Raw genomic sequence first — 14701 nt, 5'->3', positions numbered from 1 at the left:
TTATAGGAATGTGTCCAAAATCTGTGTCTCTGTAATTTTCATACACATCCACATTGATAATAAATTACTTATAAATTACAAATGTAGCAGGCCATAATAGAATTGAAGGAAAATACCCACAGGTTATCACCGATAAGCAAAGGACTGAAGCCAGGGCGATCACTTTTTCTCTGAAGCCATTTTTGCCTTGTGAGTGTTGAGTTTGTTTTTCAGGGCCTCGCAAAACTCAGGAGATAGAAGGCAAAGCCCAATACTGACCAAGGAGGATAATCTAATAGGAGACCCTCTAAACACAAATCTGGGATCCCAAAGGCCCATATCTATGCTACACTGGAGAGCCACTCACCCCCACCACAGAGACCAGAGCAGGGACAGAATCTCTCCCTGAGAAACCGTAACCAGTGGCTAGTTCTGCCTGGAGTTGTAGTCCAAATTTTCATGACCTCAAACTGCAAATTTGATTTAAAATGCCCCAGATTTATAGTCTGGAAAAAGAAAATGTAAATCCTCTGTAGAGGAATACACTATCATTCTAGATTTCAAAAATTTCCCTCAATTTTCCAAGGATAATGAGCAGAGTAGATAAATACTCTTTTGCTTAGGAACTTTACGTTGACACGTTTTTAGCTAACAATTTAGTAACAATTCAGGCTTCTACATTATCTCTAGGGCCTTCATCCACTTCTTGTTTCTTACCAGCCTGTTGTCCCTCTTTTTCTTTTTCATTTTCTAAAACATAATATCAGATAATATAATAAATGCCTCATGTATAATTGTAGCCATAGATGTAAGTGGGTTTCTTGGATTATTGGTATAGGTATTGCTTTGCTGTTCACGCAATTATATCTCAATATTGGTAAGTTTTCTGCACCCCTTTAATCAATTTCCAGGGAAAGAACAACTTGGTTACATATATTCCTAAAAAACTTTGAATTTCCTTTTCTTCACAGGTTGAGGGACATCATTCTCAGCAGTACTGGCAATACTCAAAAATCTGGGTCCTCATTAGGCTCTGGATGAATTATGTACCCTTGGAAAATGCAAATAACACACTAAACTACAAGATGCATGATTCTTAGAAATGAGGTATTAGTGCAAAAACATGCAGAAGACCACTTACAGAGTGATAATATTCTCTTAGGTTCAGAAACAAATGTACAATATTTTGATCAGGAAAACATCTGTAGTAACAGTATATTTTGCAAAGGCAAGGGAGTGACAAACAAAATTTAGCCTCTCAGGAGAGAAGAAGTGGGGGGGGGCGTGGTTTGTTAGTATAGTGGAGGATATGTATTCCTTCATTATACATATATATGCATACAGTACTTAGTACAATATAAAGGAACAACCAAGAAATATATATTCATGAGGTAGGAAATAAATGGGAAAAGGTGAAATTTTCTCTCTGCTCAAGCTTTTTCTGACATCTTGAGCATCCCAGATTGTGTTTAAATTTCAAAATATATATACAATGGAGAATGTAAATTAAAGGAATTTGCTTATGTTATTTTAATCTATTTTATATTCCTAAAACCTTTACTGTCACAAAGATCTGTTTAGATACCGTAGTTTTTCCACTAATTGTTGAGCAAAGCATATTCTGTCACTACAAACCTTCTCTTCCACCCCCTCCATTAAAAAAGAAAAAAAAACCAGAAGGAAATGTGATTTAATGGAGTTTGAAAGAGTAGAGGTATTTCTTCAGGTCAATGACAGGACATTCACCTCCAAAGCTGCAAAGGCTAGTTCAAAAGCAAGCAGTGACTTACCTCATAATGAATTAATTGTGTGCCTGAACTATGATCCGAAAGGCCAGGTGGGCAGACCTTTATGCACTGATGGGTAGCCTCTCCGTGGCCCAAAACAAAAAATTCAGCCCTGATGGCGAACATGTGGTTTTCTGCTGCATTACATTCACAGAGGTCTGTAGTGTAATTCATACTGGAGAAGTGAGGGGACAGCAGAATTCAGACTGAAACTGTCAGCAAATTAATATCTTAACTTTGTAACACTACATGCTTCCACTTAAGCTGGAGAAGAGGTAAAAAAAAAATTTATTTTCAACCAATTCTTGATTTTGAATTGAGTATGATTTTTTAAAGAAATCTGTAAGAATAGCATGGAATTTCAGATCAACAGAAATTTTGATGAAAAATTTGCATCATTAGCTACACTTTGAAAAACCATGTTAGTTGCATTCTTCACTATTTACAAAATAGGCTTATCCTACTGTCTTTGTTTAATGCAGTATAGAAACTTCATTTTAAAAGAGTGTGACAGTGTACATTTCAATGCATTCTGTACTCTCTGATTGGAAAGTATGTCACCTTATTCTTTCAGAGCCAATTGAAATGAATGGGATTCTACTCCCCTTTTGCTGCTTAAGAAATAGGAAAATAAGGCTGTTTCTCAGGCTGATCTTGAGGCTTAGGCGAAAAGACAATTTTCTATCTTGTAATTCACATGTCCTGCATAATTTAGATAAAGATCCAAACAGAAGAAGGAGAAAAATTTCCTTGGAAGTCCAAGCTAAGGAAAAAACACAGTGAATTCAGATGTGCGGTCTTCCATTCAGAAGCCTCCACAGGAACCTGGCTCCAAATGCAGCTTTTTTGTCCTCCTTGGTTAAGTTACCAAACTTGTTGAGGACCTGAGACTCCTTATCTAGGGAAAGGTCGTAATACCTACCTCAACAGCTCTATTATGAGGAATCAGTGTTTCGAAGACGGGTGGTCAATTGTAAAGTGTGAAACAAGTTTATTTTATGTTGTTGTCATGGGCCCCGACCCCTAGTAGGGAAAACTCTTTAGCATGTCTGTCCTCAAGCCAGCACATCTCATGTGACAGTGAGTCTCCATCTGCTCTGACCATTTCTGCTCTCTTTCTTCTATTTCTTACATATGCTCAGTCCGGAACTCAGATTGTTGGGAGCTACTTGGCTTCACTCATTTGTAAACTTGGTTGGGGAGCTGAAACCTTGGGAGTTTCTATTTCCATCTGCAGTCAGAGATGTCTTTACCTATCACGTTACTTTATTGTTAATAATGTGGGCCTGTGGGTTCAAATATGTTTCCATGAATATCAACACCATTATTTTAGATTTGGTAGATTTATTTGATAGCTATTTTAACAGTAGCCAAGCAGCTGGTTTATTTCTAGTTGAACATTAGTGGCTGGCTCTGCTATGCTATGTTTTAAACAATTTTTTTCCAGCAGATACAAACGGTTTTTTAAAAGGATGATAATGATAAGGTTAAGTACTCTAAAATCATCTGAAATGTCACTTGTTTTGTGCCAGTCTCATGACTCATCTGCCTATTGTTTCATAATAGTTGTTGTGACTTCTGTTGTAAATGTTCTGCTCCTGTCTGAGTGGGTGTGCAACAAATAAAACACTCCCACAACCACCACCACCAAGGAGGGTTCTTACACACGAAAGATTCATTTACTAGGAATAACATGAGTCAATATTGGTAAAGCCAAACTGTTAACAAAATATCAATGTGTCTTTTAAATGTAAAGGAAGTCCTGTCAAATGATAACTTTTTGTCTCCAAACCACTTTATAGTAACACATTCTTGGGTGACGAGTAAAAATGAAAATTTAGTGATTTTTACTGTCTAAAAAGAATTTCTTCATCATGTGAAGATTTTAATTTTCTATCAGCTAATAGAAAATAAATATCTTGAAAAATACTATGAAAGCCAAAGACAAACATTAAGTGACTAAGAGTTTGTTTTGGTGTTTGTTTGGTTATTGTTTTGTGCTTAGTGGGGCTCTCTTATATTTAGATAGTCTATATTTGGGGATTTGGGACCTTTTAAAGCCAAAGCAGACTGAGTTTTACAAGTATGTCTTCCTGGATGCCATATAACCAGACACAGACATTACCCAATAGAGCTCGTCAGCGGTGATCCAGGCTGAGGCTGAAGGATCTGCTGTCTAGGGAAGGAAGACAGCTGCCCAGTGTCATAGGCCAGTGAGTGGTAGGACTCAAGTGTAGGACACTTAGACCACACCTCTCTGCACCAGTCTAGACTGCTCACTAAAACTCTGTAGATACCTATATTCTTTAGCTGATGCTCATGCATATAGTAGATAATTTTGAATATGTAGTAAACTGAAAATTCTACATATATCTACATTCACATTTTCTATGAACTTAAAAAGTAAGTGATTATTTACATAACTACTATTCTGTCAAGGGTTATCTATGGACTTCTTCGTCTTCTTAAGAGTGAGAAAGGTATTCGCCTTCCCCAGTCCCTGCATCTCTCCTGCCTGCCTTCCTCTGTATCTCCTACCCCCACTTCCATTTTCCTCGCCTGCATCAGTGCCATTCTCTCCAGCATGTTTGTTTGCATGGGCTCTTACATCACATGTCCTTTTTGCTCTGTGCCCATGAATTTTAGTGCATATAAATGGCATCATGCTATCAATCTCGTTCTTATTTTTATCACAAGGTGTGGGTTTTTAGATCCATAGTATTATGGATGCATATACCTAAGAGTTTGCTTTTAATCATCACAACAATCCGTGGTGGGCACTACGTCATTTTACCTACCCACACCCCAGTGGCCTCCCAATTTTCACCCACCATCAAAAAATGTTTCCATATGTACCCATGGACATCACCTTTAATGAAAATGAATGACAGCTAAATGAGAGAATTTCTTGAAGATGTAATCCCCAGCAGAAGAATCCCTGGGTCATAGTATATATGTAATTCCTTTGGTTTATAGGGCTGAATTGTTCCCCAGAATCGGTATACCAGTCTACAACCCCACCAGCAGTGTGTGATGGTTTTTACCTTTCTAAATCCTTGTGACATTTGACATTGTCCATTTTTCTGATTTTTGCCAGTGTCCATTTTGTAAGAGATTTTGAATCTTTTTGATTGAAACTAATAGCCTCTTGATTTCAATGGCAAAATAAATAGCTCTATTGAAAGACATAGACTTTTTTGGTTCATGTGTATTTTTATTCATCTGAATTGCAAATCCATAAGATAAGCTCCAGTTGCTATGATAGTGAGAAAAGATACTACATTTTGAAAGTCATCACTAAAATGTGAGTAGGCTTCTGCTGCCCTAACACCTGGCTCAGTTATCCCTCTTCCCCATATCCTGCTGTTTCTGGTGAAATGCTAGTAACACACCAAAGCCTGTCTTAAAACTGACATGCTGCTCTTTGCCACTGAATTGTAACCCTACTCTAATTGTAGTAATTATTATAGGTCATTAGAGTCAGTTCTCTACTTTTCTATGCACCTGTGGTATATGTGATATAGAACATATTTGTACATACTGTTAAACTCACTTTATGGTTATTCATTAATTGTTTTATAAATGCTAAGAGACAGCCATTTATACATTTAATATTTCCATTTTATCTAACTTAACAGCAATAGTTTCTGGTTCTGAAAACTTTTAGATTAAAACCATCTTCCCCATGTTCTGAGATGTGAAATGTTGGCATCTTAGCATAGCACTGATTTGAGGGCTGGATCAGTTTCAAAACTGGTTCCTGGAAAAATCCTGGCTGAATATGTTAGTGAGCTCACCACAATGATAAGACGATCTTCCAGCCTCGCGAGAGTGCCGCTCAGGAGTCTTCATTTTCCCAGTGAGATGGCACCTTTCACTACCTGTTTGGCTGTCTTTCACCTATGTCTGCACTCTGGCAGCAGCGTGGACTACAGCTTACAGTACTTACTAAGAAGTGTTAACCTGAAACAGATAGACCACTCCTATCAAAAAGCCAGACTGAGGGAAGTTATATTTAAAGATAATTTGAGGAAAACCTTTTTTGAGTTCTGCTAAGTCATTTGCGAGTCTAGCCACTGGAAGTCATTGTAAATGCCATGCCTGTTTACTTACCTGGAATTGAAGGAAATAATCTGACATCCAAGTCCCTGAAATCCTGTGCTCTGACCTGAAATCAGCCCATGTCTGTGGAAAAAAACAGCTTGAGGACCTCCCTTGCTTCCTCAGGAATTGTCCCCACTGAAGTGCTCACACCTGTCGCTCCCAGGGCTTCCCCTTGCAGCTCGTGCCCAGGTCCGCCGCGGCCGATCTGCACACTTTGACTCCTTTCCCTTAGCCGTGGGGCCTTATTTTCCTTCCTCTTCTTCTCTAAAACTTCTTGCCTTGCTGTGTTTTTTCATAGTCCCTTTATCCTCCCATAATGGCTGCCGAGTGGCGTGTAGCTTCTGCAGCCATACCTGACAGCAGATGGTAGAACCTTGATCAGTGTCAAAGCTTTACTGCTGATCCCACAGGAAAATCCCAGAAGCCTACTGATAGCTGGAGAGTGAATAGGTTCATGTCCCAAAAAAATCCCTGGTACAAGCTATGGCCCATGGTAAGTGCTGAAAATCAATATCGTGTCACAGGAAACAGAGCGGCTCCATTTCGATACAGGGGCTGACATCCCAGAGTGCAGATCCTCCCAGACCCTTTCGCGTCTGTCAAAGCCTGTGTGAGTAGCCAGTGTGCAGCTGCCATGACTGTATTTGAGGAGAAACAGTTTTTTTTTTACTTTAATCTAGTTTTGCTTCCTGTGATGAGGTGGGAGGACAGTGCAAAAGTTCTGTCTAGGAAGCCAAGACAACCTGTTTTGTGAGGTCTATAGTATCTTTTGGTACTGTTCCCACAGCACACAAAAGTCTTAGTCCTGTGAGAAGTGGATACAACCTGGGACGAACATTATAAATGATTGAAAGTGTTTATTTTTCTACTTTCTTTCTCTTCTATTTGTACAGATAAGGAAATGAAATAGCCTTGTATGATAAATTACTACTAGGTGCCAATAAGCTGGTTAACATATTTTTATTTCCTCGTACATTTTTTTTTGTTCTGGTTCAGGTGTATATTCTATAAACCTAAAATTTATGTTAAAAACATATTGGTGTAAGCAAAGTAGTAACTCATCTTTTTTAACTGGAGCAAATGTGCAACCGTTGCTGGTAGTCCCTGAAGTAAAACTATGATCTCACACATTGTAAGGAAAAAATCCTTCTCAACCATCTTCATGATGTGGCCTTTCAGGTAACTGTAATTTTGTAAAGAGTTGCATATAAAGTCAATATAATAAAGTTTCAACATGCCTCTTGATTTTCATGCACAAACATGGCTTGTTCTTTTGAGAAAAAAATCTGAGTTAGCTCGGAATTCCAAGTTGCAATGTGAGAAATTTACATTTACCCTTCTTCTCTTATTATGTTAAGGCTGCAACTCATCTTCAAACAAATGTATGACTGAGGTGATGTTTTGGAATAACATCCTGTGTTTTGGTGGCGCATCACTCTTCAGTGACATTCTTAGGTCGCATTGTATTAGCACATGATATTTTCCCCAGTTAATTGATATCCCAGGTTTGTCCAGAGGAAAATCTACTGCTCCCTCAAACATGCTTGACAAGTTATTATATTTACTTTAGTCAAAGCCCGTGTGTGCAATATCCCTCTTGGAGGTGGTCTATTATTGGAGTCCCATATGCTTTTTGTTTGGGAAGAAAGCAGTCACTGTGTCATACTGTTACATGGAGTATTCTTTTTCAGGGATGTTGTTCCCTTGGGGACCATATCAGGCCAGAGTTCCTTAGTCTAATAAGACCTTTGTAACTCATTGTATAAGAGTTCTGGGAGGAAAGCAAGAGTTAAACAGAAAATGTAATTCAAGCAACTATATTAGGCCACATGTGGGAAAACAGGATTCTTAGTACTGGATTAAAAAAAGGTATCTGTTGTAAAAACAACTGTGATGCCAAAGTGTTCAAGGTATTTCAGTGTAAATGAAAGCTATCGTGGCACAGGGAAATCATGACATTTTACAGGAAAATCATAATTTCCTGCATCTGATTATAAATGCATCTGATTAATTATAGAAGTCCAAAAAAGTGATATTTAATCCAAGATTTTCTTGTGTGAATTTTCCCATTAGTAAAATGACATTTAACATGTATGAAGATAATGATTAAAGCAGCATTATATGCATATCCATCACTCAGTCTTACATAAAAGTACATATACTTTTAGGAATTACTCAATTTAATTGTACTTTACCAATCATAATTTAACTTCTACATACAGTTTAGTTTCTGAATATGAATAATCTAAAAACATGATATAGTTATCTATTCATAAACTCTGTATGAATAAATGCATCTGATTAATTATAGAAGTCCAAAAAAGTGATATTTAATCCAAGATTTTCTTGTGTGAGTTTTCCCATTAGTAAAATGATATTTAACATGTATGAAGATAATGATTAAAGCAGCATTATGTGCATATCCATCACTCAGTCATACATAAAAGTACATATACTTTTAGGAATTACTCAGTTTAATTGTTATACTTTACCAATTAATGACATACTGATTTTTTTCCATATAGCCAGAATTTTAAAAACGAATTTTACAAAATGAATGAGAAGCCCTTCAGATTTCATAATTATGTCTGATAAAGAAAATCATAATTTAACCTCTACATACAGCTTTTGGATACAGAAATCATAAAATAAATACTTGATTAAACTACCTAAATATTTTGAAAAATTTTGATAATAATGAACCATTTTCTGAAATGTGAACATTTTACAGTAACATTTGTGATAATATAATATTTTGAGACTCCCCTTTCTTTTTTTTCTTTAAACAGAAAATGGCTTCACAACAACCTATCCTAATTCACGAAGATTCCATGAACCTGCTAAGTCTTTACACGTCTCCCTCTTTGCCCAACATTACATTGGGACTCCCAGCAGTGCCAGCCCAGCTCAATGTAAGTCATTACATAACAAGAACCCAAACTAGGCCACACGATGTTTTCACAGGGGACTCTCTCATTCCTTGTACATTTAGGCTTCAAGGAAACTTGGTAGCATCTACTTCTCTGTTTACTGAGTTATTTGAAGACGTTCAGTTGAATTTCTAGTGAAAGAATTGCATTGGTGCACACAATGATATATAAATATAATAACTATTATTTGTACAAGGCTTTTACAAAAGAAAGCACTTTCCAGATATATTATTTTAGTAGTTCCACACAGCCAGGCCATGAAACAGAGATTACACGTCACTTTTTCATAGAAGACACTGAGACTTGGACTTTTTAAAAGTGCAAGATCATAGAGCTATTAAGTGGCAGACCTGGAACTCAATCCAGCCAATGTTGAGAGTGTAGCTTCTCGAGCACAACAGCATGTTTATAGAATTTATTCTGTAAATGACTTTATTTTGGAAATTTAAGTTACTCTATGGTCCTGAGAATCCTTATCTGGAAAACCTCTCTAATAACAATGTTAAACACTACCCAGGAGATTCAAAGAGAATCGATTACTTTAGAAGTCTTGATAACTGAAATAAGATCTTTTGGAGATAATCATCCTACTAAAGATAGTAATAATTATTTTATACATATTCCCTAAAATAATATAAATTTTAGTCTTTGTAAAAGATTTGTAAGCTTTATCTGAAATAAGTTATCTGTGAAATGTTAGTCACTTAAATTGTACTTTTGCAAAGCTCATGTAATACATTGGTTTTAAAGAAGAATCTGCTTCAACCCTAGGCACCAATTTTGCCAATCTTAAGCAACAGGTTTTCTGAGTCCAGCTTGTCAAATTACCCTCTTTTGCAATATGTCCACATTGGGGAATTATAAAGAGTTAACCATCTTGTGACTATTTTCAGAATGCATATGGGTTGCTAATTTTTGCACAAGCATACCTATAGTGACATTTATCATTTATAAAGGACAAAATTTTATGATTGTATTCAAAATTATTATAAAATCAGTCTGAGAGATATCTTATTATATTTGGTATTGTTAATAGAGTGGAATGTTATCTTAAGTGATATACTAATCTTATACCAATGAGAGAAAACAGAATTTAAGTGTTGTTTTATATCTGGGGATTTTAAAAAAAACCCTTAAAAATACTGAATTCAGCCATGCCCTTGAAATTCCTCATGAAGCATTTGTGAACAGTTGGTTCTAGTGAAAAGAAAAAAAAAATTAGGGATGGAACTAAGCATGAATTTTCGTGAATGATATTTTCAAATCTTCACTTACTAAAAAATTAATTTCCTTCTAATTTGCCTATTCTTCTGATGATAAGCAAGTAATAACATAAAAACTTCTTATGACACATGAGTAGGCATTTTATTTCCACTCCTTTTTGCATGTTCTAAGTCACTCCTACCAGCTAACACAAACATACACCACTTCTAATGTGGTCAGGGAGAATTTTTTCCCAAAGGACCAAGTATTAACGCCAGACCATTTAATGTTTCAATGGTCATACAATTTGGTGCTGTTGGATGAGTAAACCAGTGTGGTTTGGATTGAAGTTTCATTTTTCTTTGCTTCTATTTTGGTGCAGATAAGGCCATCACAATTAATTTTTCATGCTTAGCATTGCTTTGGCAAAGGGATCTCTAATATTCCATTTCCCCGCTGAATAGTGGGAAATGTTAAGGAAAAAGGGGCAGAAAAAGGAATCACTTCTTGATAAAACATTGCATTGACTTGCTGCGTGACTAAGAAAAACCATTTACCTCTTCGTCCTTCAGTTCTCCATCACTGAAAATTGCTTTGCTTCCCTGGTGCACAGCAATTTTGAAAGATGAAACATGAGTTTTGAAAAGAAACATGCCACACAATTTTGAGGTATTAGACTTCTGCTTTTGTAGTACCAAAATGACCACCATTCATTAAATTCCTCGGATAGGATAATTCATTATTGCTACTGATGATGTAATTGTTATTGCCTTATTACTGTGTTATCATACATTTCAAGTTCTTAATAGCATTTTTATTTGATCTAATTTCACTTGGAGTTTATTTTATTAAACAAAGGGATCTGAAATGTCTTTTTCAATATTTAGAGATTTGGGAATCTGTTGTGAATTAATATAACCTACATGTTTAAATCAAATTTCTGCATATTTCATATAACCTCTCATTGAGTTATGTGAAGAATTTCACTTTAAAAATTAAATGTTGGAAGCCTACAGCTCTCTGAACTTTTTAGAGGACATAAAGAGAAAGAAAGGGTGGATTGTTCCTTCTGTCTAAAACTCCAATATTACAGACCGTTTTATCTCCAGCTTCTCAATCGCTATGATATAATCATGAATTTGGCAATTTGAAAAAATTTTACTTTTCCAATATACTTTTTATTTAAGCAGTATATTAAAATATTTTAGAAATAAGCTTCCCAATCATTAAGCTTGAAACCAGCAGCATTTTTAATGTTAAAAAATATTTTTAAGTTCAGTACAATGATAACCAATACTAAATTGTTTTCAGCTCTTTTTATTTCTCCTTTGTTAATTCACTTAGTTTAAAAGACATGCTATTATCCATTTTTCCCTACTTAGCCATCAGTAAGATGAGTTTTATTTTGGTGGGGGAGATTATGGAATAATGATGCACAGCTCTAAAGACCCACATGGATGAAAGAAGATTAACATCTTTATTATTTCTTGACACAGGCTTCGAGTTCACTCAAAGAAAAACAGAAGTGTGAGACACAGACGCTCAGGCAAGGCATCCCTCTGCCTGGGCAGTTTGCGGGCAGCGTCACGTCATCGTCCAGCCATGCCCATGTTGCTCTAGAGGGAAAGCCCAACAGCAGCCACCAAGCTCTCCTGCAGCATTTATTATTGAAAGAACAAATGCGACAGCAAAAGCTTCTTGTGGCTGGTAATTAATGGCACCACTTACAAATCATTTTAGGGCTCTTATTTCATCAGTGATCTAATGTAATGTCCTTTTAACTCAAGACCATAGTAAAGATTTACAGTGTCATACAAGGGTCTCCCTGACACCTGGTACTGTGGGAAAGGCTATTTCATTATTTATTCCTCTAGATCCATGGGGAAAAACACTCACTTCATTTCACCTTCATACGTAGCAGAGTGGACTGTTGGTGAGTCATCGGTCAGATGCACGCCTGTCCAGAGCTTTGGCACTTCTGCTTCCCCTGCCCCCCACCCTAGCCTTCTTCTGATGTTGGCCTGTAGAATCACTATTTTTCATAAAATGTTTCCCATTTACCTGGTTTCTGTGACTTACTGTCTTTTCTTAAGCAAAATTGTGTGTGTGTGTGTATATATGTGTGTGTGTGTGTGTGTGTGTGTATACATGTGTTTTATTTTTTCCAGGCGGGGTTCCCTTACATCCTCAGTCTCCCTTGGCAACAAAAGAGAGAATTTCACCTGGCATTAGAGGTACCCACAAATTACCCCGTCACAGACCCCTGAATCGAACCCAGTCTGCTCCTCTGCCTCAGAGCACGTTGGCTCAGCTGGTCATTCAGCAGCAGCACCAGCAATTCTTGGAGAAGCAGAAGCGATACCAGCAGCAGATCCACATGAACAAAGTAAGCCCCCAACCCAAGTCACATGTCAACCACCACAGGGGACACTGGGGTTCTCGTCCCTGACCTGGGTGCACTGGGAGAGCGATGGTACCTGTCCCAGTGAGAGAAGGTTGCCTGATGTCAAGGCTCAAGGATTATCTTCACAGAATCAGTGTTCTCACCATCCTTACACTCATGGGATGTTTGTAGCAAACTGAAATTACAGATTAGCAAGGTCTTTTCCAATTGAGTGCCCCTTTTAATACATAAGCACATGCAGGCACATGTGTGCAGAGTTCCATTTTTGGTATTTCTGGAAAAGGCTTGAGGCAGAGTTCAGTGTGGCAGGGTGACGTCTGCAGAAGCTTACACGGGTGCTGGCATATAAGACAGGGTTAGCAAACAAAGTACTTCTCAGCAAGTCACGTGTATCCATGTTATATTTATTTTTTAGTATGTCCCACTTCATTCCAAAATGTTTGAAGCAATTTCTCCAAAACGTGTGGTAATTTCTTTCTGGCTGCCGTATTGTGGCTGAACTGGACAGCAAGTGTCTTGCATCACACCCCATCCTCAGCTCTTTTGCTGAGGCAACCACAAAGAAGTGATCACAATACGGTGACATCAGTCAGACTGGCAAAGCCACGCCAGTTCCATTACCACTCTCTGCTGTGGTAGGCTTCCAAAGCAGAATCTTCTCATTCCCAGAAAATGTTAAGGCCTGAATATCAAGATTCTATCCACTCACCTTTGTCACTGTATCACCTGTAAGTATCTTGTAGAAACATTACATTGACAGATGATGTCCTGTTGGTGATAGATAGCTAAAAATTGGCTTAGTATTAAAATGCTTTATTCTATTGCAATATAAACAATGCAAAACCTCCTGGGTAGAGGGCTCATCATCTTTATAAAGCTATAGGAGAATAGGGTCTTTATCTAGGGGGTCAATGTCTCACCTTATTGCAGCTGGGGTAGATTTTTTTCTCTTTGGCCTCCACCTTACGAAGGCAGAGCTGTGAAGGAAGCATGGACCAAAGATCACACTACTAAATAGAAATTCTCCAAGCCCAGACCTTTGCTGCTTTCAGGGATTATGTGTGTGGGGGTGGGGGGTGGGGGCGACATGCATGGGAACGGTTGGTACTGGCAACTGCCTCTCCTACCATCTTTCACTTCTACTCTACTGCAGACTTTATAGATCATTAGATCCATGCCTAGTTTATTGCTACAGCATTTCTCTAAATATATCAAATTATTTTGTATCACATCAGTCTTTTCAGAGGAAAGCCAAATTCCTTCTTGTACAATGGCATAATACTTATTAGCTTGAATGTGATTCTGCATATGTTTGCTGCGTTATAGTACAATTAAGTTTGTTTTGCAATCTCTCAGCATTGCTTAAAACTACCAGGTATTCTTGAAAAACTGTCCAGTGTCTAGTGAGAAAAATTCTGTGGAAGGAAAGATTGGGATCCAGTTTTTCCCTCAAATATTTTGATCTGGAATTAAGTTTGTTAGATTCCTATTAATATCTTTAAGAATACTTGGAGTATCTTTTTATGACCTACAGTTGCGAGACTCAGATGCTATGCTAATATCAGAATCTTTACATTCTAGTTTCATACTTGAGATTTTGACAGGCGGACACTAACCTCAGTCACGTAACAGAAACTAAGATGGAAAACAGGCATTTGCATTTTAGCAATGGGAGACACAAATCTTATCAGATTCTTCTGCCATGTGGAGCCTATTCCTTGGAATCAGTTAAGAATTCTTCCCCAAATTAGAAACAAACCTGTAATTTTAGGTACATGTTTGTACAGTGGTTTGATTATTAAATCTTGTCTTAATTAGGCAAAATGAAGCCCAGAAAACTTCAAAGTACAAAGCTGATCTCTATTTATTAACTTCTCTCAGCTTGGGTGTTTAGATTACTCAAGCAGGTCTCCAAGTATGTATTCCATATGTTTAATCAAGATGGCATATACACATTGGGTATTCTCCAGATTTTAAAAATAGTTCACCTGCTCTCAATTGTCTAAGGGAACAGAGAAGAATCTTACTAAAGAAAACATGGAGACTCCGTCCTCCTCTAAAGTGTTCACAGTAGAACCATCAAGAAATAGATTGCTACTGTTCATACTTTCCCCATAAGGTGGTGAAACCATTCACTTCACATTAGGTGACAGTCATAATTTAGATGCCAAAAGCTAACAAGTTTCTGTATAATAATACATTTGTGTGTTCTCTAACCATTTAGAATACCCATTAATAAGAAATAACCACAGAAACATGCATTTATGTCATTTTTTTCTGTTATCGTGGATAAT

General features: G+C 37.2%; 1 protein-coding gene and 1 long non-coding RNA gene across 11 annotated transcripts in view; one reads left to right on the top strand and one right to left on the bottom strand.

Moving 5' to 3' along the window:
- HDAC9 (histone deacetylase 9) overlaps nucleotides 1-14701 on the top strand; it is a 938800-nt gene that overhangs the window by 541033 nt on the left and 383066 nt on the right. For all 9 annotated transcript variants that reach the window (XM_073238726.1, XM_073238727.1, XM_073238728.1 and 6 more), the window contains 3 exons: nucleotides 8660-8782; nucleotides 11500-11710; nucleotides 12172-12389. In XM_073238726.1, the coding sequence (XP_073094827.1) occupies nucleotides 8660-8782; nucleotides 11500-11710; nucleotides 12172-12389 (552 nt within the window). The remainder of the gene's footprint in view (nucleotides 1-8659; nucleotides 8783-11499; nucleotides 11711-12171; nucleotides 12390-14701) is intronic.
- LOC108393745 (uncharacterized) overlaps nucleotides 1-14701 on the bottom strand; it is a 40876-nt gene that overhangs the window by 17931 nt on the left and 8244 nt on the right. The gene's annotated exons all lie outside the window — the stretch shown is intronic.

The sequence above is a fragment of the Manis javanica genome, chromosome 6, assembly GCF_040802235.1.
Source record: "Manis javanica isolate MJ-LG chromosome 6, MJ_LKY, whole genome shotgun sequence".
In the NCBI taxonomy this organism is placed as follows: domain Eukaryota; kingdom Metazoa; phylum Chordata; class Mammalia; order Pholidota; family Manidae; genus Manis; species Manis javanica.
The sequence above is the reverse complement of the archived record's forward strand: the minus strand, read 5'-3'. Positions and strand labels throughout refer to the sequence as shown.